The sequence below is a fragment of the Cygnus atratus genome, chromosome 2, assembly GCF_013377495.2.
Source record: "Cygnus atratus isolate AKBS03 ecotype Queensland, Australia chromosome 2, CAtr_DNAZoo_HiC_assembly, whole genome shotgun sequence".
In the NCBI taxonomy this organism is placed as follows: Eukaryota; Metazoa; Chordata; class Aves; order Anseriformes; family Anatidae; genus Cygnus; species Cygnus atratus.
In genome coordinates this window covers 46,273,851-46,297,674 of record NC_066363.1, presented here as the reverse complement: position 1 = coordinate 46,297,674, position 23,824 = coordinate 46,273,851, and the positions used below count along the sequence as shown (strand labels likewise).

The 23,824-nt window shown below is 39.4% G+C and overlaps 1 protein-coding gene across 3 annotated transcripts; it reads left to right on the top strand.

Moving 5' to 3' along the window:
* The first annotated feature begins 16 nt into the window (after window positions 1–16).
* TOPBP1 (DNA topoisomerase II binding protein 1) lies at window positions 17–22,511 on the top strand. Of its 3 annotated transcripts, none has more exons than XM_035549955.1 (28): window positions 17–58; window positions 167–254; window positions 1,120–1,254; window positions 1,830–1,973; window positions 2,778–2,959; window positions 3,088–3,281; window positions 4,225–4,404; window positions 5,056–5,225; window positions 5,761–5,924; window positions 6,448–6,695; window positions 6,955–7,274; window positions 8,068–8,240; window positions 9,080–9,291; window positions 9,430–9,728; window positions 10,924–11,097; window positions 11,802–11,911; window positions 13,037–13,160; window positions 13,536–13,685; window positions 14,188–14,296; window positions 14,872–15,064; window positions 15,878–16,104; window positions 17,131–17,294; window positions 18,180–18,294; window positions 18,814–18,977; window positions 19,887–20,027; window positions 21,159–21,248; window positions 21,732–21,893; window positions 22,273–22,511. In XM_035549955.1, the coding sequence occupies exons 2-28, from the start codon at window positions 174–176 to the stop codon at window positions 22,414–22,416; spliced, it is 4,569 nt and encodes a 1,522-aa protein (XP_035405848.1). In that variant the 5' UTR covers window positions 17–58; window positions 167–173; the 3' UTR covers window positions 22,417–22,511. The 3 variants fall into 3 exon arrangements, with proteins under 3 accessions (XP_035405848.1, XP_050565313.1, XP_050565314.1); XM_050709356.1 differs by having other exon boundaries at window positions 30–58; window positions 15,878–16,080; XM_050709357.1 differs by lacking the exons at window positions 21,159–21,248; window positions 21,732–21,893; window positions 22,273–22,511 and having other exon boundaries at window positions 30–58; window positions 18,814–18,981; window positions 19,891–20,027.
* The last annotated feature ends 1,313 nt before the right edge of the window (window positions 22,512–23,824 follow it).

The following is a 23,824-nucleotide window of genomic DNA, read 5'->3' as shown; positions in this document are numbered from 1 at the left end:
CCCGGCTCCTCCCCCGCGCCTGCGCAGTGCGAGGCCGCCGCTTTCCCGCCGGCGGCGGGTGCGTGAGGGGCCAGGGGCTGTGGCGTGAGGGGAGGGGAAGGGTCCGAGGGGTGCCGGGGGTGGGGTGAGGGGACAGCCGGGGGTCTCACCGGGTCTTGGTGCTCAGGTGGAGGATGACAGGAGGCAAGGAGCCGTTTTGCGTGAGGTTCGTCAGGTCTCCCGGCAGCTCGGGGTGCTTTTGGAAAGCTCTCGAGGTAAGTGGCCTGGGCGGCCCCCTCAGGGCCGGTTAGGTGGCTCCGGGGCGGGCTGAGGTGTGCGGTGTGGGTCTGGAGGTAAAACTGTGTCTGTAACAGGGCTGCTTTAATTTTGTGGGGCAGATCGCTCCTTGAACAAGAACTAAATCTCATTTCAATGAGAAATTGAGCATTCACGTTTGGGGGTGATGACAGGACATAATGATAGGACAAGGGGGAATGGTCTTAAACTAAAAGAGGATAGATTTAGACTAGACATTAGGAGGAAATTCTTTACTGTAAGGGTGGTGAGGCACTGGGACAGGCTGCCCAGAGAAGTTGTGGATGCTCCATCCCTGGAGGTGCTCAAGGCCAGGCTGGATAGGGCCTTGGCCAACCCCATGCAGCAGGTGGCATCCCTGCCTATGACAGGGGGGTTGGAGTTAGGTGGCCTTTAATTAAGGTCCCTTACAACCTGAGCCATTCTGTGATTCAAAGCCTGTAGGCATTTAGTGAAGTGACATGTAGACCAGGAAGGTCTGGATGCTGGTCACTCATCCAGGCTCCTAAAGTCTTAGTGAGAATAGTGTGCTTTTGTTCTTTGTTTTTTCCACCTTGGGAGGTTAGAGGGAGCTGAAGGTGCTGAATGACAAGCTCATGTCCTGAAAGTTTGTATGTTGAATGTTTAAGTCTGACGATTGTGGAAAGCTGGGGGGTGTTGAGGACCCATTTGATATTTTAGCTCCCTGTTCTGCCAGTATACTCTTGCCAGGGTAGCTTCTTTGTGGGCTGTTTCAGGTAGATGTGCTTTTATAGCTTCCACAGGATTAACTAGCTGTGATTTGTCAATTAAATACATGTAGTTATATGAACTGTTTTCCTGCAGTCTATAAAAGAATTTCAGTCAGAAGAACACCTCCAGATCCTTGAAGAAGAAACAGCACTCAACATAAAAGGAAACGATAAATCCCTTTATATTTGTGATCCTTTTAGAGGCGATGTTTTCAATCATCTCAAAAAGGTATGCTACCCATCAACTTGCTTATATCAGCTTATGTCTTTTCTAGGAGCACTCATGGCCATGCTTATACTCTGCATGTTCTTTCTTCTCGCACTAAATATAGTAGTATTCAGTATTCACAGTAAAAACTTTAAAACTTCACTGCATGCTGTATTTAGGGACGAAGAAGATTAGCAAATAAGGATTATCTTGAAGCAAGTGGAAAAATAAATAGTATGATTCGTTCTGGTTCTGCTGGAGTCAGTGAGCTGGCTCTCTTTCTGTCTTCCTAAGTAACATGAGTTTGTGTGACCTGCAAGGAATTGTCCAGCAGACGAAGACAGACTATCTGGAATTCTGTGACATGCTAGATGTAGCATTCGTTGCTTTTATCAAGGCCAGAAAACCTAAGAGGATTGTACTGAAAATCCCCAGCAGAAAGTAAAGCAGAACTGTCACCTATCTGGTGATGGTAGAGGAGGACAGGCAAGGGCCTTGTTTTGTCCCCCAGGGTTCAGGGACAAAGAAAACTTTCCCTGCACCAGTGTACCTTCTGCTCATTTTCCTCATTTTCTGTTCTTGTTATTTCATTGCAGCTTGGCTGTAGAATTGTTGGACCACAGGTGGTCCTGTACTGTATGCAGTCCCAGCAGTGTGTCCCAAGAGCGGAGTATCCTGTGTACAACATGACCATGGCCGACGTAACAATATCCTGTACCAGCCTTGAAAAAGATGTTAGGGTAATGCGTTGTACATGATGGATCGTTTAGCTGACTTTTCTGTGACATTTGCTTCAGATGGCTTATTACTAAGGCATCAGTCACAGTATATATACTAAGTGTAACTGTGCCTATGTGTATACGTGTCTAGTCTTTCTATAGTTTGTAGACTATAGTTTATGTAAAGAATTGTATAATTGTATGGAGAAAGAGGATGTCTTCCCGTAAGTATGTAGTGTACAAATATGTATGCAGTGGTGTATCTATGCATGTACATGGATGGTATTATATAAACATATATAAAAGTGTAAGACATCACTAACATGGCAGTAAACGTATGTTTGGGGATTTTTATTAGCTGAAGAGGTAGGTCACTTAGCTGGAGACAAACTAGCAAGCTAGCATGCTACAGACAACATGCTGTATTTTTGGTTTCTCAAACTACGTGGTAGACATTAAGCATCCAGCCAGCTGTGGTGTACATAGTTTATCTTAAATGTTTTGTTTTAATTATTCTAACATCTCTTTCTAATTTATGCTACCTAAAAGAACAACCATCAGTACAATTTTTTTTTCCTGATACGGTATGATTGTAACATCTTTATTAAGGATATGTATTATATATTCAGCTTACCATAAATGTAAGTAAAACTGAATTTATATTTGATATTTTTGATCACTTCTTTATGTGTATACATTGTGGGTTTTTTGTTAGGAGAAACCACACAGAACTGAAATTTGTTTTTAAGGCAAACCTGAGTGTGATGTAAGTTCCTTTTTTTTATTTCTTGGTGATTTTCTTTATTTCTTTTTTTCCTCACTCAGGAAGAAGTTCATAAATATGTGCAGATGATGGGTGGACGTGTGTACAGAGACCTCAACGTGTCAGTAACTCATCTTATAGCTGGAGAAGTTGGCAGCAAGAAATACTTAGTAGCTGCATCTCTGAAAAAACCTATTCTGCTTCCCTCTTGGGTTAAGACACTGTGGGATAAATCTCAGCAAAGGTAAAACAAACAAAAGCTTACTTTGTGTTGAGGACTGGTAATTCTTAAGGTGAAACACACTTCTTTCTTTTACCAGTTAATTTTACTTGGATGAAAAAATGTTTTTTTTCTCCTTTTCACTCCTTTAGCATGATGAGATATACCGATGTTAACATGGAAGACTACACTTGTCCTATATTTCTTGGCTGTACAATTTGTGTAACTGGCTTAAGTAGCTCGGACCGCAAGGAAGTCCAGCGCCTCACAGCTGAACATGGCGGGCAATACACGGGACAGCTCAAGATGAATGAATGTACTCACCTCATAGTTCAAGAGCCAAAAGGTAGAACTTAGAGAAAATATTATTTTCCCTTTTTGAACTGAAGTAGTGTAAATATGCATAAGAGTTTAAACATTCTGTGTCTGCTTCAGTGGTAGTCTTACTGCTTCTGTACAGGAGAGTAGTGTTGATGAGAAAAGTAACACAGGAACACTGGCTTCGCTCTGAAGGCATACAAGAGGAGAACAAAAGAAGAAAACAGAGACCCTGATAGAACTGAGTGGAAGGGAAGGGGAGAATCCTAGAGGGAAGGGAAGAATAAAAAAAACTTAAGTTTTTGGGGAGAGTAGGATGGGACTTAATTTATACACTGTTTGAAATTAGATTGTGGATTCATTATTTTTAACTATTGTTTGTGCCTTCTGGACACTGTGTGAAGATCCTTCCTTCCCTCTTGTTTGTCGTTTTGTTGTGAGAAGAATGAGAAGCTTCTTACTTCATAGCCTAGTAGAATGAGAATTCGGAGACAAGACAGTTACGTCTGATTTCTTCGTATTTGTATGTGCAGGTGTTGTCTGCACTTTACAGCTTCTTTTTTTCCAGTTGATACAGCAATGTTACTGAAAACATCTTGTAGGTGGGTTTTGTCAAGTGTCTCGCAAGATGACATACTGTTAGCAGCGTTGTGAGTGGTGGAACCTGGGACTAAAGGGCTGCAGAGGGCTTCTTCAGGCTTGGCTGCTTAAAGTTGTAGGATGGTGCCCTGTGGTGCTGTACCCATGAACTAGCCATCAATGAGAGGTTTTTGTTTTGTTTTGTTTTTCTCCAACTTTAAATAAAGGAGAGTAAATAGCTCATGAGATGAGTTCAAGATAACACAGCTTGCACCTTGAAATCACTTATTTGAGTTTTAAAATTCTAATGTCAGTCCATCTTTCAGCAATCACTCCTGGAAGCATTAGTTTGTCAATAACTTGTGTCTTTTTCTTTTATTTAAATTTGAAAGGTCAGAAGTATGAATGTGCCAAAAAATGGAATGTGCATTGTGTGTCCGTGCAGTGGTTTTCTGACAGTATTGAGAAAGGTTTCTGTCAGGATGAGACAATGTATAAAATAGAAGGCAGATCAAAATTAAGTAACACACCCAGTACCTCAACGCCTACAAGTCATGCCAGCAAACCTGACAGTAAGTAAGACTTTTTAAGATGCATTGAAGTAGGAAATATTTATAGTAGTCAGAAGGAAGAACGGTTTTGAATTAGTAGGATGCTGCCTACTTTTGCAATGATAATGTTTGGAAGGTTTGGTTTCTGCTTTGCTTATGCTTAAAACGCAACAGATTACTTTTATGTACATTGTATATTCCAACATCTGTAGAGTTAAACTTGAATAATTGTTTAAACAGTCAATTTGAATTAGGTGTACCTGTCTGCTTAAGAATCAACGGTGTGTAACTCTGTCCTAAAAAAAATAAATCAACAGGACTGTTCCAACACTTGTAATTTAGATCAAGTGTCAGTTATGAATTAAACCTTAGAACAGCCTTAGAGGGAGAACAAATGCTGATTTTCAAGTATTTTTTTTTTTACTTAGCCTGTTACTTTTAGACTTCATATTTCCTTTTAGACCTTATATTTCTTTTTTTTCCTTTATTTTTATATATTTTTTTTATTTTATATTTCCTTTATTTTTCCTTTTTTCCCTTTTTTTAGACTTTTTTAGACTTCATTTCCTTTTAGCACAACAAAGTCATACATGTTAGTTTCATATTTTGTTCAGTTAAATAGTGGAAAGAGAGGATCGAAAACTAATGCATCTTCTTTTATTTCTACTAAAGCTCATAACTTTTCGGACGTCAGCCACATTTCCAATATCAATTTCAGCGGTGTTAATGAAACTGCTTGTAGTTCTGCTATGAGCAGCAGACTGGATCTTCCTCCTGATGAGCTGGAAAACTTGGACATAAGTTCTTTTCAAGCCCCTGAAGATTTATTAGATGGCTGTCGAGTATGTTTAACAATCTGTGTTTTGAAATGTTCGGTGTTACTCTGTGGAAGCAAACTACACTGAGGTGCTGACAGTTCTGCTAGAGTAAATGTTTTCTCTTTATCAGCCACAAATGCCATGTTTATTTTGTGTCCGTACACTGTATCTTGCATGTCACGTGTATATGAAATAAATTAATTATATTAAATATATACATATTTATAGACATATGTATTTAAATACTGTAGTGATCGGGTTCTAGAACTGGTGTACAGTGTTTCTTGATTTAAATTTTTTTTGTTATACAACTTCCATATTTAACTTTAGGCTGGGGGTTCATTCCATTAGTAAATAACCAACCTTTGCTAAAATAGCATGTAAAGATTACTGCTCCAGTTACTGCTTAATTTCTTTTTTGCTGCTTCTCAGAAACTGTACCACTTATGTTCTACAGCAGTTGTAACAAATTATACAAAAAAAATCCTACCACAATTTTTTTTCCTTTTTTTTTGGTCTTTTGTCAAAGGCCTTTTTTGTTTCTGTGTTCTTGTTGTAGATCTATCTATGTGGCTTCAGCGGCAGGAAGTTGGACAAGATGAGAAGACTTATTAACTGCGGTGGTGGTGTTCGATTTGATCAGCTTAATGAAGATGTTACCCATGTCATTCTGGGGGAAAATAATAATGAACTGAAACACTTCTTGGACAAGACACTTCACAGGTTCTTATAATTATATTGCCTATTGTCTATTTCTTCCTTGTTTTCTTTATCCCACCGCCTTGTAAACAAGAAAATACGTATCGCTTTGAAAGCCTTGTTTAAGACAACTGTTTAGGAAGAATCACAACTGGTATTCACAACTACATCTGAATGTGCTCTTGAATATGCTATGTTTTGGATAGCCATGGGTAACCTCAGTAAATAGAAAACAAGCATTCTTATTGGCGAAAAAGAGGCATTGACGTATTGATATATTGAGGAAGAAGGATTTGGCAACCCAGCAGTGGGCAAATAAAATTTACATTGTAGGAGAGTAAGGACGAAGCTCTCTGTTTGCAGACTGGAAGAATTAAGAACCCTTAAGGTCTGTAAGGTGCACAATACTTGCTTAGTATTGGAGTTGCAGACTTTAGATGCATATATGTATGCATGTGTATACACACCAGTGGTTTGCAGAGTGGGAAAGAAAAATCACGGTTTTGAAACCTGCTGTAACTTATTTGTATCACACTTTATTTTATAGGCCTCATGTAGTGACAGCAAAATGGTTGCTGGAGTCATTTACTAAAGGTTATCTGTGTCCAGTGGAGCAATATATCCCTCTCAACTACCAGCCGTTAGAGAATCCGATTTTGGAGCAACCTGGTGTGAAGTCAATTTTTCCCAAAAACAACAATCTTTTGAAGAAAGAAACTGTGAATGTTATAAAGCACCAGCGAGCTGCAGAAGATGACTTCTTGTCTCAATATCTAAATAATGATTCTGCGTTAGGTAGGTTCTAAGCCCAGCACGCCATAGACAGCTTGTGAGTCGAATTTGAGTTTTGCAGCATTTACTTTTTAAAAGTCTAGTCACATCTAGTGCGTTAACTTCTGTATTGTATTTTAAAAATGAAATTTCAACAGGACCATTTAGAGCATTTTATAATTTAAACCTGATGGAAGAGAGCAGAACGCTACTACTTCTCTGTGAAGCCATTGAATCACCTTTGATGTTCCTGTCAAACAACTTTTTCTTTTTTCTCTTCCAGCTGAAGCTGAGAAACTTACATCTGGTAGCTTTAATGATGTTACTCACGTGACTGTTCAAGAAGAGAATAATTCTTCTGTCTGTAATGGTTCTTTGGGAGAGCCTTCTGCACTGGTTGAAGGAGGCTTATTTGCCAGAAAGAGATTTCTTCTTCTGGGTTTTGGTGAAGAAGATGAGTCCTGCGTTGCAGATATTATAAAGGAGAATGCTGGGAAAATTGTGCCACCGCAAAGCAGAACCATTGCGGACTATGCTGTGGTGCCTTTATTGGGATGTTCTGTGAAGTCAACCGTTGGTGATGTTGTCACCAATACGTGGCTGGTAAGGGAGTTAACTTTTCAGTTCAGTGATTGAGCAGAATGTATTAGAAATAAGTCTTGTCAGAAAGCAGGGTTACTGGTGGCTTATATGCAAATAAGGAACTGAGAAATTGGCCTTACGTTATTGGAAATGTGCTAAATAAAAGGCTTTAAAGCCTTTGCGTATTTAAGGTATCTTTCACTTGTTTGATTTTGTTTTCTACAGTTTTGCTAATTAAGAGTTTGTTGTCACAACTCAAAGGCTTTTCATATGAGATTCTACCAGTATTTTCTCTAAATAATGAATTTGTAGATGAAATGTTGACTAATAATGATTTCATTTGATATCTTTGTGCTTACTGTTTCTTGCTACATGCTTTCCACAGCTTTCTGATGTGGCAGAGAGCAAGTCATCTTTATAACTCAAGGTCAAAAAAACATTAATTCCATTTACCAAGAGGGGGCATATGTTCTAGACTAGCTGCTGTTAGTAGTTTTTACTACTAGATAACTGAAGTGAATCTATGCAGACCCTCAGATCATGTTGAATTACTTCAAGGGAGTCTCCAGAGTTGGAAGAGTAGTAACTGAAAAGTTCTGAAAAATGTCTAAGTCAGTCAAACCTGGCAAAACTAAAATTATCTAGAAGAGAATGATAGCTTGTGAAATAATTTGTCTCAAGCATAAGAATGGAAGCAGGTTTGCTTGTTACTGAGTCCATAAATGCTATTGTACACTTCCTGCGATATTGCTGTTTGCTGTCTATTTGGCTTGATTTGCATTTTTATCTCAATCATCTTTTTTTTTTTTTTAAGGTAACATGTGTGGAAGAGCAGGTCCTTTTAGATCCTCTTTCCAATCCACTTTTCACACCAGTCCCAGTAATGGAAGGAGTTACTCCCTTGGTGGACTGTGTTCTTTCTTTTAGCCAGTTCACTGGTGCAGAGAGAGATTCTCTAGCTTATCTGGCAGGACTGCTAGGAGCAAGGTATGTCTCCTGTTACTGCTACTTCTTGTTCTTAGGCAGCCAATGTGATGAAATCCTTCATACATTTCATTTCTTCTTTTATAGGGCTAAAAAATTACGGTGTAAAGCTCTTTCGGACTCTGTTAATTTACATTGCTGAAGCTATGAGACATTAATATGCAGTTCTTTATTTCCCTCTCCTTTAGAGAAGTTTAGTCTATTTTCACGGAGACTAATTTCTATCAGAATCCCCTGAGTCTCATATTTCTCATATTTGCTGACAAAAAGGACAGTTTTTCAGGTATTGGGCCTTCTGAATCGCTCTTTAGAGTCCAGGAGCGGCCTGTTGTTCCTCTTCAGTAATATCTGGTCCAGCCTCATAACCAGTGACAGTGCATCGTTTCTTAGAACGGTGAATTACTTGCTTACAGTCCGTCAGGAGCTTTGAGAAGCATTAACAAAACCATTTTCAGTCTGGGAGTGGCAAAAATGTATATTCTTGTAACAGAACATCATTTGATCTGATTCGTAGTCTGTTTGAACTGAAGTGTTTGCTGGTGAGTTCTCAGTCCTTCTGTCTTGCAAAATTGGGTCCTTCATGATAGAGGAAAAATTGTAATATGAAAACTGTTGTTCATTTGGAAACGATGTTTTTTGGCTCCAGAAGGGAATCCAGCCTATCCTGTTAATCTTGCAGAAAAATCTTAGGCCCATTACATGAAGTGTACATGGTAAGTGGATGGCCTTAGGTAATTCTACTGGTTCCCCTTCACTTGCTTGAATGTGTTTTATAGTACTATAAACTTTCCCTAGGTTAACCTTGTTATGACTAAAGAAATGTTTTATTAATCTGATTTTAGAGTCCAGGAATTCTTTGTGCGAAAAGCCAATGCAAAAAAGGGGATGTTTGCCAGCACACATCTCGTGGTGAAAGAGCCAAATGGTTCCAAGTACGAGGCTGCAAAGAAATGGAATTTGCCTGCAGTCACCGTAGCTTGGCTTTTGCAGTCTGCAAGGACAGGAAAGAGAGCAGATGAGAGCAAGTTCTTGGTTGAAAATGCAGATGCTGAAGGTTGGTTATTAGCAAGCTAAGGGAGTATGGGAAGAAAGGTTAGGTGAATGAAGTTGCTATTTAAAGAAATGTATATGAGGTCTGTGTTTAAAAGAAAAATCGGATTGCATGTTTGTGTTTGCTTTGTTTCTTTTAAAGATAAGGAGAGTTCCATTACTCAACTTAATGACAAGACACCAGCAACTATTAAATCTCCTGATTCTCCAGAACGACCTACTTATCTGCTTGAAGCTGGAAAAAAAGCACCTGTGACCCCTCTTGATATCAACAGGTTCCAGAGTAAAGCTTTCCAAGCTGTGATCTCTCATCACATTGGGAAGACCACAAGCCCTCATGCACAAGGGGGACTGCCACAAAAAGAACCATCTTTACACCTTGACACACCATCAAAGTTTCTTTCCAAAGACAAGCTATTCAAGCCTTCTTTTGATGTAAAGGTAATGTTCTCTGCAAGTTTTTTAAGTCAGTAGAGCCAGTAGGGTAAAAAATATGCATAAACTTAAAAAGAAAACAGAAACTTGATCTTGGGCCTCTTTAAGCTGTTCGCATGCAGCCCTTCCATTTTGAATAAAGTGAGGAAAAATGGCTTTATTTATTTACATGCATTTCTAGTTAATGACCTGTGGATAAAATCTATTGTGTAGTAGATGTTTTAATGTCCTTAACAAAGCTCCTTTGTGCCTATTGCATCTTATGTGTTCTATATCTCTCAGCATGTATTCCTCCAGATACTGAAAAATGGTTACTTGTTCTGTGATGAAATGTTACTTTAAAATTATTATGTTAAAAAGTATCAATATAATGGCTATAAAGCTGTTACTGCAAGTAGAAAAATGGACTGGGGCTTTGGGTTCCTTGTCTTGTTCTGAAAACCATGAAAAACTACTAGCCTTAAAACAAAACAGAGAAGACTGACACTTGGGAGTATCTGTGCTGGAATAACTCTTGAGTGAGCTGAGTGCTCTTGGGAAGTATTCAGGTTTGTTTTTGTCTTCAAGGCCTTCAGTAAAAGGTGAATTCACTGAATTCCTGCAAAATTATTGGGGTTTTATGCATGCACGCACCCCTCCCCCAACAGAACAAAACATTACAAAACTGGAATTATCCAATGTTCTTCTGAGTTAATTCTGTTTCATGAACTACTACTCTGCTTTTTGAAATCTAATAGTTTACTACACTGATAACTTTCAAAAGCAAGATACCTTAGGTTAAAATTCTTCGTATAAAAAAAAAAAAAAAAGAGCTTGGTGTTTTAAAAGTTCGGGGGAATCACATTTCTCCCTCACCCAAGAAGTTGCATGTGAATGTTAGTAGATTAAAGCGCTGGCTTGGGATTAAGAATACCTGGGTTTGGCTGCTGGTTTTTCCATTAAAGGGAGTTTTCATTGATAGCAATGAAAAAGGAGATCATTAATCTTCCTGTTTTACTTAATCCTAATCTTAGAGTCTGCATATTTTGTACTGTTTTTGTGCAATGGTACTCTATTTGTGCTTGCTTACTACTACTGTGGTACATGGTCCTGGTTTATGAGTATGAGATCTTACTACTATATTTATGAAATTTGCACTTGAGTGAAATTATTGGTTGTAATGTGTTTATGAAAGTCAGTCAGTTACTTCCTTTTTTGGTAGGATGCTCTGGCGGCTTTGGAAACTCCAGGAGGTCTTGGTCAAAAAAGCAGGAAGCTGAGCACACCTCTCTCTGAAGTCATTGGCAGGAACTTGAAATTGGCACTGGCAAACAGCACGCGGAATACAGAAGCTTTTACTGCCAGCCCTCAGTTGAAGGCTGCACAGCCAGAAGCGGTAGGAAATGCTAGAAGGCAAAGAATTTCAAATCTTTTTCCTCTGCTTGTACGCTACCCAAATACTAAGTAGTTGCTAAGCAGCATGGTGTATAAATCTGTACCAATTTAATTTTGGTAATATTAGGGTAGGAGGATTTTATCACACTTGAATTCCTAGGCTCCAGATGATCAAATGCTCTGTTTTGGACTAAAGTTCAGAGTTCTGTTCTAATCTCCCCTAATGAGAGAAAGCAGAAAAAGAAGCAGGAGAAAAATGCTTGTACTATTTACCATGGGAGTACACAGTAAAAGGAGGGGCAAGAAAGCTAATGGTGTTCAACAAGGGAAGGCTGTCACTTACTATTTTGTAGTTCTTTATTTTGCTCTTTTTCATTCCAATACAGTGAAATATGTTGTGGCATCAGGTGTGATAATTCCCTAATTTCAGTGTACAGGAAGTGCTCAGTCTGTGATGAAAGGAGAACAATATGGTTTGGGGAGGCTGGCCGAGAGTAAATCTTTTGTCTTTGGATTCCTAGTGTTTGGAATGATAATAGTGCTCTCTTGACCATGGGGATTGGGAGTAGCAAATACAGAAAAAATGTGTTTATCTTTCTTGTTTAGCGTATATGTTATCACATATTACACTAAATATTTAAATATTGTTGTTATTGATACAGAAACCTTCTAAACATGACTCTGTTTTTTCTCCTCCTTGACCAGGAAGAAGAGCCCAAGCCTCTAGCTGATGTTGTTATCTGTGTTAGTAAAAAGCTTAGTAAGAAGCAAAGTGAACTGAATGCGGTAGCAGCTTCTCTTGGCGCAGAGTACAGGTATCAGCTGATGTAAACAGCTTGTAAGCTTCTGCACTGTTAGGAATTCTAATAAGTATGAGTCTTGGCATTATAATGTTCTTATCTACATTACCTTTTGCTATAGCTGAACTTTAGGTTTCACTATCTTAGATGATTTCTGTTGCAAAATATGCCCATCTTTTTCTACTGTCTCTGTGTTCCTGATAAGTCTGTCTTGGAAAGACTGTTTGTCCTGAGATCTAAAAGCACAGGAAAATGTTCTTTCTTTCTCTCTCTTTTTTTTTTTTTTTTTCCAGAAGACTCTGAAAGTTTTCCAGCTTTTGACTAGTTTAAAATATATATTTTGGATTTTGAATCTGATCTTTGGTTCAAAACTAATTATTTTACAGATCGTAGGCTTTTCTAAGAACAGAAAGTTTGCCATGCTTAACTAAAATAGGTTGTCACTAAGAGGAACTACAAAATAATTGCTGTGATTTAAGACAATTCTGGTCTTGCTAAACCCTGTTTATGTATTTTATTACTGACTTCTCCAAAAGTTTTCATTCACAATGTGGATGATGAAATTGCCCTTATCTGGTAGGAGCTTAAAATTAATATTTAGTATATTTTATATCATTTTATATTATAATATATTAATATAATACAATATATTATAATTTTATATTATAGATATAATTAATATATATTTTTATATTCTAATGGAAATAGCTTTGGAATTTTTATCAGTATAAAATTATTTATTTTGAGCTTCAAGAATTAGCATTTCAATTGCAGCTCAGTGCATCAGTGAAGAGAAAAGCTCTAATACTATGTCATATGTTCTTTTAGAAACTGATTTGGAAGTTCATTTACTTAAATAAAAAGAAAAACAAGGAAAACAAACGCTCTTTCATACCTTTCTCAGACAGACTTTTGTTTACTTCAGGAATATTTTCAGAAGAAACTGAAGCTGTTCTATCCTGAAACTCATTGCTGACTTGTTTTGGTGAAGAAAGTGAGCTCATTATTTATTTAGGCATAACAAAATAAGCAAAATAGTATTTTATCATGAGCGAAGGACAGGAAAATTTCTGGGATTGGCTTCTGATCCTTTCTGGTAGCAAATTATATCCTCAAGTTGCATTTCATTTTCCTTTCTAGGTGGTGTTTTGATGAATCAGTAACACACTTCATCTACAAGGGAGGGCAAAATGATAACAACAAGGAGTATAGATCTGTTAAAGAACGGGGAATACATATTGTTTCGGAACACTGGCTTTTAGAGGTATGGAACTTGCTTTGTTCCCTTACTAAAAGTAAAGGGAAATGGAGGCTTAAAGCTAGTTAGATGGCAATTGATTTTCTGTTTAAATTTACAGGGAACATATATAGGAATTGATGCTTTATGTTCCACTTTGAATTTATAAATTAAACAGTTTTCACCAGTGTACTTTTACCTTGTTCTCCATGAGGGGAAAAGAAATTCTCTTCCATTCACCAATTCTGCTACATGTTCCTCAGAATGAGAGCTACATTTTTCTCTTGTGAAAACTACTTTTTCAGTGATGCTTTTATTATGCTTTTCCCATGCTTAGATGTGGGACTTCTCTTATTTTTCAACCAGTTTCTCATCTTTCATATGTTAATTATGTTGTTACAGAGTGCCCAAGAATATAAACGGCTTCCTGAATCTCTCTTTCCTCACACCTACAATCCCAAAATGAGTCTGGACATCAGTGCAGTGCAGGATGTCAGGCTTTCCTCCTCGGGTAAGCTTCCATCAACTGGAAAACCAGCAGAAGAAAATGAGGTATAGTGTGTGATATAAATTCATGTTCTATGACACCATGGGGATTCAGTTCACTTAATTGTTATGTTTAATGAAGTAAATAAAGTTGATGCTTAGTGGTGCTCTGAATCAGGTTTAGGTAGTAATTAATAGTAGCTACTGCAGAGGATCTTTCAGGTTTTTCCTGCATTTGTAATCCTCTTCTAAGGTGGTGGAGGGAAACCCAGACACTTCAGGGTTAGATGTGCTTTCCAAATTTGAAATAATGTAGTCTATTCTTTGCTTTCTCTTGTAAATGAGTAAGAGATCCAAGACATAAACTCAACCTAGCAGATGTTTAGACTGCAGAGCAGGTGTTGCCATTGATGCTGTTGTTCACTGTCTTACTGTCATTGTGGTGGCAGAAAGTTTAGCTTATTCTAAAGCAAGATTATTAATCTTCAGAATTTGTGCAAGTGTTGAACAAGGGTAAAAAGCAAAAATTTTGGCGTTTGAGAATTCTACTTGTCTTCATTGGTTTTAGATTATTCCAGTGGATGAAGATGATGCTGAGGATGATGTCACTACTGACCAAATAAAGGAAACAGTTTGTACAGGAGAAGAACAAATTGTAACAAGTGAATCCAAAGGAGGTAAATAAAAATCCCTGCTTTCAAAATAGTTGCAGAATGTCAAACTGACAATATAAGCTTCTTATAGCGCTGAATGTTAAGATCTGGAAGCTTTAGGTACCGTATTTATATACCAGTCAAATACAGCTAGCCCTCATTGTTGCTGGAGATGAGAGACATGCTTTGCTGTCTGGTTTAAAGATTCTGTTGGGCCATAAGAAAATTGTGATCATCCATAATAAAAAAACTGGTTGCTGTTTCTTAGTTTTTAAAACACTGAAGTTTGATTTTAATGTGACAAATAAAAATGTATAGTCTAAAATACTTGTGTGATATACAGAAATGTGTTACAAGAGAATTGTGGATATAAGCTAGATCTCATGAGCGATTTCAGAAGGGATCCAAATGGGAATTCCTGCTTGTGCCTAGAAATAGGTGACTTGGTGCATGCATCATTTTCCTAGATACTTTTTCCCCTCCTTAATATATTGTCTGCATCTTGTTGTGGGGGAGGGAAATTTACTTGAATTTCTGTACTTCTCACCTGTTGCAATATAACACTCCTGATCCTGTGGGCTTTGTTCATTCTCTTGAAGTTTTGACCCAAGCACTAGAAATGAGGGAGAACTTCCAGAGGCAGCTGCAGGAGATCATGTCTGCCACATCAATAGTGAAACCACAAGGACAAAGAGGATCCCTTTCGAGGAGCAGTTTCGATGGTTCTCCAACTACTCCTGACAGCACACGGTCTATGCGAAATGGCCGCAGTAGGGTTTTGGAAGCTCTAAGGTATTGATTTGCATTTTGAAGCACCTTATTTTGTCCTCCGTACTCATGCTCAGACAGTCACTGAAACATAGGTCTGCAGGGTTTTCAGATGTATTGTCTTTCTCTACTGATGTACTCCAGTTGATTCTCCTGTAATTCAGCGTCTTTAACAAGACCTGCTAGACAGAATGTTATATTAATCTTAAGATTACCCGTGAGTATGTTTTACTTTTCAAGCAATAGTAGAACGATTGCTTTTTAGTTTTGAATTGAATTTTGCTGATTTCTTTATCTTCAGATTAATGTTCTTAGGAATTTTTTTTTTAAGAAAACAGTGTCACAGTATTTCAGTATGTAGGTCATATACAAATAGAAGTTCCTCACAGAAGCGCTTTGCAGGAATATTGCTCCTCTTTTTCTTTTCTCTCTAAATCACAGTGAATAGGATTTGAGCTCTAACAGAGCTGAGCTACAGTGAGAGATTAATTGAAACCTTACAAATTATTCCGTTTAGCTTGGTATTTATTTGCAAATTAATAGATTCAGTAAAGAGCAAAGTACACTGATTATGGAATAATTTAGCAGCATGACATGTAATAAAAAAATCTCCTACTTATGTTTTGGCTGACTTTTTTCAGCTGCACTGACACTTAGACACACAAAGCCAGTCTGCCAGAGTTGTTTTTATATTGAAGCTTTCTCATTTTCTGTCCATGCTTTCTAATAAAGCCACTTGGATGCTGCAGTTGATGTAATCCTAACACGTTACCTTCTAGGATGGTAGTCTTTTGTAAAACAAACAAATATTTGAAGTATCTATGCTTTTTACCTCAGGCAGTCCCGTCAAGCACTTACAGATATAAACACAGAGCCTTCCCAGAGTGAGCAGATCATCTGGGATGATCCTACTGCAAGGGAAGAGAGAGCGAGACTTGTCAGCAACTTTCAGTGGCCTAACAGTCCTTCCCAGTACCCAGAGCAAGTTCAGAGTAACGTCAATAAGAACATGGATGAGTCTGCCTTCAAAGGATCCATAGGTGATTCAGAGATTGCTGGTATAGGTAAAATCACAAAATTTTCTTTTTCTTTGTACCACGCATCAGGCTGATCTCTGGGGCTTTTAAAATATGACAGCGTTTGGATTCTACTTTAAGAACAGTGGAAAGTGAGCATTGTTGGTGTTTCTTGATGACAAAGATACAATTTTACATCTTTGAGCTCTGTTATGTGTTGCTGTTTCTTAAAGAAGAGCTTTCCTATCCATTTGCCATTTGTGGTTAAACACCGGGGCAGCACTTGTCTAAAAATTAGCCTGGATCAACTTTAGGAAATATCTCTCGTATTTTTATTTGGAACCCCATCTGGTTTCCAGGTAACAAGTCAGGTAGATATAGTGGAATGCAAATGGAAATGCTAGTGGCAGAGTCTTTTTAATTGTCGTGGAAATAATAGGTGAAGAGTGGAGATACAGGATGATGGTACCCATGAGCCCCCCCCAAAGAGGTGTCTCAGAGCCACTTGTGAATATGATTAGGTCAAGATTCAGTCAAGATGTCTTTCCTATAAGTTTTGAAATCTTCAGTCTACTGCTAGGACTGAAGCAAAACAGGTGAAAAACCATACGTGTGTTTGCTTTCTTCCCACTTCTGCCTCCTTGAGAAAGAGTACAATCACTTATTTTTCTCCCTGCTGCCTCCCCCCTTGTCCCAATCTACTTTGTGGAGATTCTTCTTACAGTAACAGGCCGCCTGAAAACTGACACCCTCCTGGAGGAGGTTAAAGAAAATTAGCTAAATACAGTCAATTTATCTTTGTTTTAACTGAATCAATGTAGTTTAGCCAACGAAATTAGGCCTTTTGAGGCTTTCTTTTCAAAACAAGCATCTGGGGACACGAGTCTGCAATATTGCGATCAGTGGTTTGTGGCATAAAGAAGAGCATCTTTTAAGAAAGGCTGTGTTGTCATATAACTGTGCATGTTGTAGCAGCAGGTGGGTTTGGGCCATTTAGGATAACTATTTTTTTTAATTTGTCCATAATTATATTCAGCCAAAGACAAGTCATGTAACAATATTTTACTTTCACAGCTGTTCCTGAGGCTGAGGATGGAGATTTAATGGAAGGTGTAAAGAATCCTGTACACAGAGATCCTGAAACACCCATTAAAGATAACCTGATCCCCACTCCACAGGCTCCCAGCATTGCTTTCCCCCTGGCTAACCCTGCTGTGGCACCCCAGCCCAAAGAAAAGGTTTGTCTTATGAAGAAATGCTTATAAGGACAGGTGCTTTCAGAGATATAACTATACTTTAAGAAAATTTGAACCTATCTGCATTTAAAATCTTGTAGAGGATTACTTCTGTGCAGTTCTCTTTATGTCCCCCTTTCTCCAAGATTTTGAACAAATAATGGCTGTTTGAATAAATAAAGCTCACTTGTCCAGACAAATGAAACTTTTTGCTGTGTTAGCAAAATAGCTCCTGGTGGAACGCTGAGGTGTGCTGTGTGTGTTACCCGGAACTCCTCCAGCCATGTTAGGATGATGGAAAAAAGGTTAGGCCTTTGTTTCCTTGGTAGTATCTGGAATTCATGCTGAAGTACAAAATGAGTATGTGGCTTGTGTCCATCCCCCTCCCCTGCCAAAAAACTGGTTTAAAAACTCCGTGTGTTATAGTGAACTTGGAAGGCGCTAGGAAAATGACTTTAGTTCTTTGCTTGCCATGTATCACGACAGCCAGACTTTGAGCATCAGAGGCACGAAGTGCCCTGTTAAATGAGCTGTGGTGGAAACGCATGAAGGCCCTTGAAGTTACAGAAAGCCTGAATGGAGGAAGCAGTGCGATAGGTGGGCGATGGCTGTGTTCAACTTGGCATCCAGCGAACCTGAATGAAGGATTAGTTTTTAGGACAGATCGGTTCAGTTGTGCCCTGAAGAAAGGGGGAGCCAAGAAGATGTTAAGCAGGAGCCTAATGTCGATTTGATGAGATCCAGCTTTTGTCAAGTGATTGACGGGTTTGGTTCTTCTTTTCCTGGCTAAAAGGAAATACAAAAATAACCCAGAACGGTTGGCAGAGATACAGTCAGCTGTCAGCATAGTCTTTGTCATATTTTCAAAATCTATTATTGTTTTTTCAGGCCGTCACAGAAGATGAGAAGGCTGATGAAGAACCAGAAAAACACCGTAAATTTCAGCTGTCTTCTCTTAATCCACAAGAAAGATTTGATTACTGCCACCTGATTGAGGAATTAGGTACCAGATACTTGGGAAATGCACAGAATAGTGTGTGTCTGTAAGCTGGTCAGCTGTGGCTCTCTGGAAAAAGAAAGGGCTTCTGTTAATGACTCATCAGATTTGAGGCCTCAAATTTATGGTTTTCTGTGCTTGTGAGCAATTCCTTGAATATATTGTTATTATGGGAGTGATCAGCTTTGCCATAAAACTGCAGGAGACAAAACCATTGCTGTTTCTTTTAGCTGTCTCCACAACAGCTTCATTCTTCTTGTTGGGGTGCTTAGGATCTGCCCTCGTCTGGTGTCTCATTCCTGTCTGTGTTACATTGGCACTTTCTTTTTATCAGAGCCACTCTTTCTGCCTGCTGCTCCTTCCTTGGCAGCTTCTGCCTACGTCACTTAGATTGTGGTTATCCGTGTAAACTTGAGTTAACTGTATTTTTATTTAAATTCATACAATTCTCACTTTGAGCGATCCTTTCCGTGGTACAGCCTGACCCTTAAATAACTTGAATCAAATTCATTCCTCAATTCCAAGGTGGAATAGTACTTGAGAAGCAGTGCTTTGATCCAAGTTGCACACACATCATCGTGGGCCATCCTCTTCGAAATGAAAAATTCCTGGCCTCGATGGCAGCTGGGAAGTGGGTGCTTCATCGTTCCTACCTGGAGGCATGTCGAGGAGCTGGCCGCTTTGTGCAGGCATGTAACCTTATTGAGAAATTAATATGTTGCACTTCTTTCCATGTGTTTTGTTTTGTTTTACCTTACTGGGAAAGGACCTAACCTCTGAAAGGCAAATAGCAATTTGGGGTGCCCAAGCCTTGGAATTTTTAGAGGATCCAAAGTCTGAGAAACATATGGCAAGCTTTTCTCTGAAAACTAGTCCCAGACAAAAACTTGTCCTGGTCTTGTACAAAGTAAATATTTATACTTTATAATTACTTCTGAAAATTGAAGCTTGAGTACCTTTTGGTAAACTTTCACTGGTACCAGCTGAGGTAATGTGGATCTCATTGTACCAGGAATTAAATCTTGATTTATTTCAATAAATGAATGTAAGTTTTGAAGATTCCAACCCTATAACCATGTACTTAAACCCCTTGGACGCTCTCTTCCAACTCCTCACCTCCCTAACAATTCACAGTTCTCCTGTGTCTGGCAGTATTTTCACATTGTCCAGACTAACTTAAACAGTGCCTGGAGACTGGATCATATCTTTACATATCAAAACCAACTTGAATTGTTTTGGAAGATACTGTAAGAATGTAGCCAATGGTGTCCAGAATAGTGAGTTGTATTGGGTTCCACTGTTGATATCCACAAGAGGAATCTGGTTGTGTATGGTGTGAATTGATGTCACAGAAAACATGAGTTGATTTAAAACAGGGGGCAGTTTTTATGCATGGAAAAGATACTTATGTGCCATTAAGAGCCATATCAAATTTAAACTAATGCTGCTTTCCCAGATAAAATTGATCTACAAAGCTACCTTGGGTTGGGATTTTTTTTTGGACATTGTTGTTTTTTATTTGTTTTTCTTCACCATCGGGGAAAAAAATACTAAGGTTGGGAGGACTCCTTTGTAATTCAAGCTTATGATTGTTCTAGGAAGAAGATTATGAGTGGGGAAATAATTCCATACTTAATGTTTTGTCTGGAATCAATGTAAACCAGAAGAAGCTAGCACTCGCGGCCATGAGATGGAGGAAAAAAATTCATAAAGGAAGGCAAGAAACTGGTACTGCTGAGGTATTTAGATATTTGTTGAATGTAAGCTGTACAGTGTGGGTGGCCAGGCCAGTGGTTGTCACCAGAACTTCATTGGCGGAGAAAGTTCATCTGTCATCTCATTAAGAACAAAATGGCTTAGCTGGATATATTCCTAGTTAAGTAATTTTGTTTTTAAAAAAGCTTTTTGTGCTAATGTATTAATATTAGGTCCTTATCTGTTCCTGAGCCATTGTTCATTTTTTTGCAAAGCTAGACACATACATACTAATGTATGTAAACATCCGTCAGCCATCAACGTGCCATTGTTTGTGCTTCAGAGCTCTGACTGGGGACCCAACTTGGCCTTAAAAGGAAACCACAGCTGGTACTGGCAGTAACAGTTAGAAATGCTGTGCTGTGCCACGTAGGTGAACACAGCTCTCTGGACAGCATTTCCATGGCGCTAGCAATGAGTGTTCTACTGCGCTGCAAACAGGGCACGAGTTTTCTCTTTTCCAAAAGCACCTGCTGTGATTTTTACAGTGCAAGTTCCGTGGTGTTTGAGAGATTTTTGAAAGTGGGACTTGAGCTCCACAAACCTTTTAAACTACTCTCTCAAACCAGAAATTGAAGTGTTCAGTGGAAGGTAGAAATGCTGCTGCTGTGTCAGTTGCATCAGTGTAACGCTTGACTTGAATGTGTTTTACAATAACCTTTTTAAAATGAGTGCTTGTAACAAACCCTCTGTGCTACTTGCCTATTTGGAAACCCCGTTGGCCACAGGTGCTTTTAGTATAAGTGAGCACATAATATAGTGCACAGAGTAGAGGTTAAAAATGTTGTTTTCAGTTGTTGTTTTTCTTAAAATGTGTTTTTGTAAATCAGTGTCTGTTCTGGAAAAAATACTCGTTGCCAAGTGTTTTTTTAATAGGCTGGTTTGCCCCTCTCGCTATGCGGGTGAAAGGGCTTGGTGGCAAGCTGCTGGAGTGTGTGGGGCTGGCTCAACAGCTATTAGTAATAGTTGTGTTGGTTTTGTTTTCCCTGCTTTTTATATTTAAGAAAGACGAAACCAGATGATAGAAAAGCTTCATCTGATGGATATTCCTGAAAGAGATAAATTATGGATCCCCTAAGTGTGTACTTTCGTAGTAAATTGAGTTTCTTATCTAGGGAGCCTTCAGTGGCTGGAAAGTGATCCTGAATGTTGATCAGACCAAGGAAGCAGGATTCCGACGCCTTCTTCAGTCAGGAGGAGCAAAAGTATGTATTTTTGTTTGTTTCAGCTTTGTTTTTGGAAAAAATAAGGACGTTTTTCTCTCTTTTGTTTTTAAGATATTAGTAACATTTCTTAAATGTTGTGCTGGGCATTGCGCGTGTTAGTAAGAGGACTTACCCCAGATTGCTGAGACGTGATAGTTGAGACATGGTGGAAGGGTGGGAGGAAGGAAGCTGTCATCTTCACGTTGCACGCAGTCAGGCAGGATAGCTTGTCTGAGGTCACACGAGTCAGCAGTGCTGGTGGGAAGTGAGGACAGAATTTCTGGCCCTGGCTCTGATAATGAGGATCAGCCTTCTTGAAAGGTACACACACGATGGTACAGGATGCACGGTAAATGGTATTTAGTTTCGTATTGGTTTGCTACTTAACTTGGTGAACGTGAATTTACAGGTCATGACCTGTATGTGTCTTGGGGAGGAAACACCAAAAAAAAAAGTTTTTGTCTTTTGTGTTTTAATTGGTAGGTGTTTTCTGGTCACTCTGCAACTTTCTTCAAAGAAGCGACTCATCTCTTTGCTGACTTCAGTAAGCTGAAGCCAGACGACTCCCGGGTGAACGTAGCTGAGGCAGCAGCCCAGGGAGTGAACTGCTTGAAGCCAGAGTACATCGCCGACTACCTCATCCAGGTGTGCATGCCCGGGGCGCTCTCAGGAGGGATGGGTCAGGCCCCTCGCCTCTAACAAGCCAGGTCACTGGGAGCCTCCAGAAGTGGCTGCTGCTGTGTTGGCAACGAGCCTCTTTGCCAGCAGTTATGGCCACAAATGCCTGTGCTGAGTGCTTCGATCCGTGGCTGCAAATTTTAACAAGTCGTGCTGTAACATGACTTGTTCCAGTGCTGGCAGTCGGATCTGTTGCAGGGTAGGGAGCTTGCAAAATATTCAAAATGTAGGTGTGCAATGTTTGTTTTATTACTCTAAAACTTAGAAAACAAATGAGCTGTTTCTTTCTTCTCAGAAGCTTCTCCTTGAGCTAAGCCACTTCTTTTTCTCCCTTCCTTTATTGAAGGAGCCACCTCCCCCCATGGAGTCTTACTGCCTGCCAGAAGCTGAATCTTATGTTCAGAACAACAAAGAACTTGGGACTGGATTATCCCAGAAAAGAAAAGCACCGGGGGAAATGAGCAGAGTCAAGCGATCCAGGATACGCTGAGAAAATTCAGTGTTTTTAACTTGTACCTTTTATATTCATATTTATATTTTTTCATTCTTACCATGAAAATTAAAAGCTTGGAGTACCACTTCTAATTTGTCCTGAGATTAAAATAAGTTTACAGGAATGCTCATAGGAAAGATTGCTTTGGTTACTGGTACCATCCAAAACTGTTGCAAGAACTTCTTCAAAAAAATATTTTGTCTCCATAATGTTATGATAACTATTATGGATTTGGTTTAGAGACACCACTCAAGAAATACTTTGTGAATACTTTTATCTGTGTGTTATGGGAAAAAGAGCAGTCCATGAGAATGCTGTTACATTTGCACACAGCAATGGACTTAGAAGAGGAAAAACATAAAACCTGATGGTTTCTTTCAGGGCAAAAAAAAAAAGGGGGGGGGAGAAACCGGACCAAAAAAGGGCTTACAGATTTTGGTACTAAGGGTGGGTATAATAAATTATTTCTATAAAACATTTTCTGCGTTTCTGCCATTCTGAATGCTAATGATTGTGTTAAGCAAACGTAGAACTCTTTTTCACAGGAGCTCGAGGCTGGCTGAGCTCCCTGTTTGAGTCTGCAGCAGGAACCAGAGGTAGAACAAAGGTGTTAGTTTCCAGCTGCTGGAAACGTTCTTGGTCAGACAAGCAGAATGTTTGACAAGTTATTTGACCTTTTAGTAGCTGTGGGGTCTGCGTCGCTGTTTGCTGAGACCGTACTGTATGCCAGTTGCACCGTGCTGGGCTGGGTAAAGGTGCTTATCTGTGCTTTTTAAATCAGAAGAGCTTTATTGAAGCAGCTGGAATTGCTGCAGCCTATTTGAACAGCAGAGCACAAGTTCCCCATGCCAGGGCACCAGTAGAGGTACCCAGGGAAATGTGCGTAACAGCCTCAAAGTCTGTTTAGCTCTTTTTATTCTTGTGAAGGAGCGGGCTGTTGGGGGGCTGTATTCTTTCATTTTCTAGCTGCTGAATACCCCTGGTATTATAGAAAGCCTCTGCACCGCTAGCAGTTGTGGGTACAAGGGAGGAGCAGCCACTGGGGCCCAAGGCCCAGCGCAACCTGGGGGAGAACGGCCCTGCTGCTGCTGAAGGGACGGGACAAGGGGCCTGAGCCGAGGGAGTCCTCCGGTGAGAGAGCAGGAGCGCAGCGTGCCTTCATGTGCAGGACTGTGCTTCTGCTTCACCACGGTAGCTACTCTGTCAGTGAGCCCTGACGCATGCTGGCAGGATGACCTGATGGACCTGTCAGGAAGGCTGGAGGTGCCAATGCCCGTGAGGAGTTTGGTTCTTCTAAAAGGTGAAATCCAAGGCCCTAGCAGCAGTGGCTTAGAGGAGATGGCTGAATTGAACTGGAGGCTACAGCAGTAACAGTTGCTTTGCTTGATCTTAACAGCATGATACT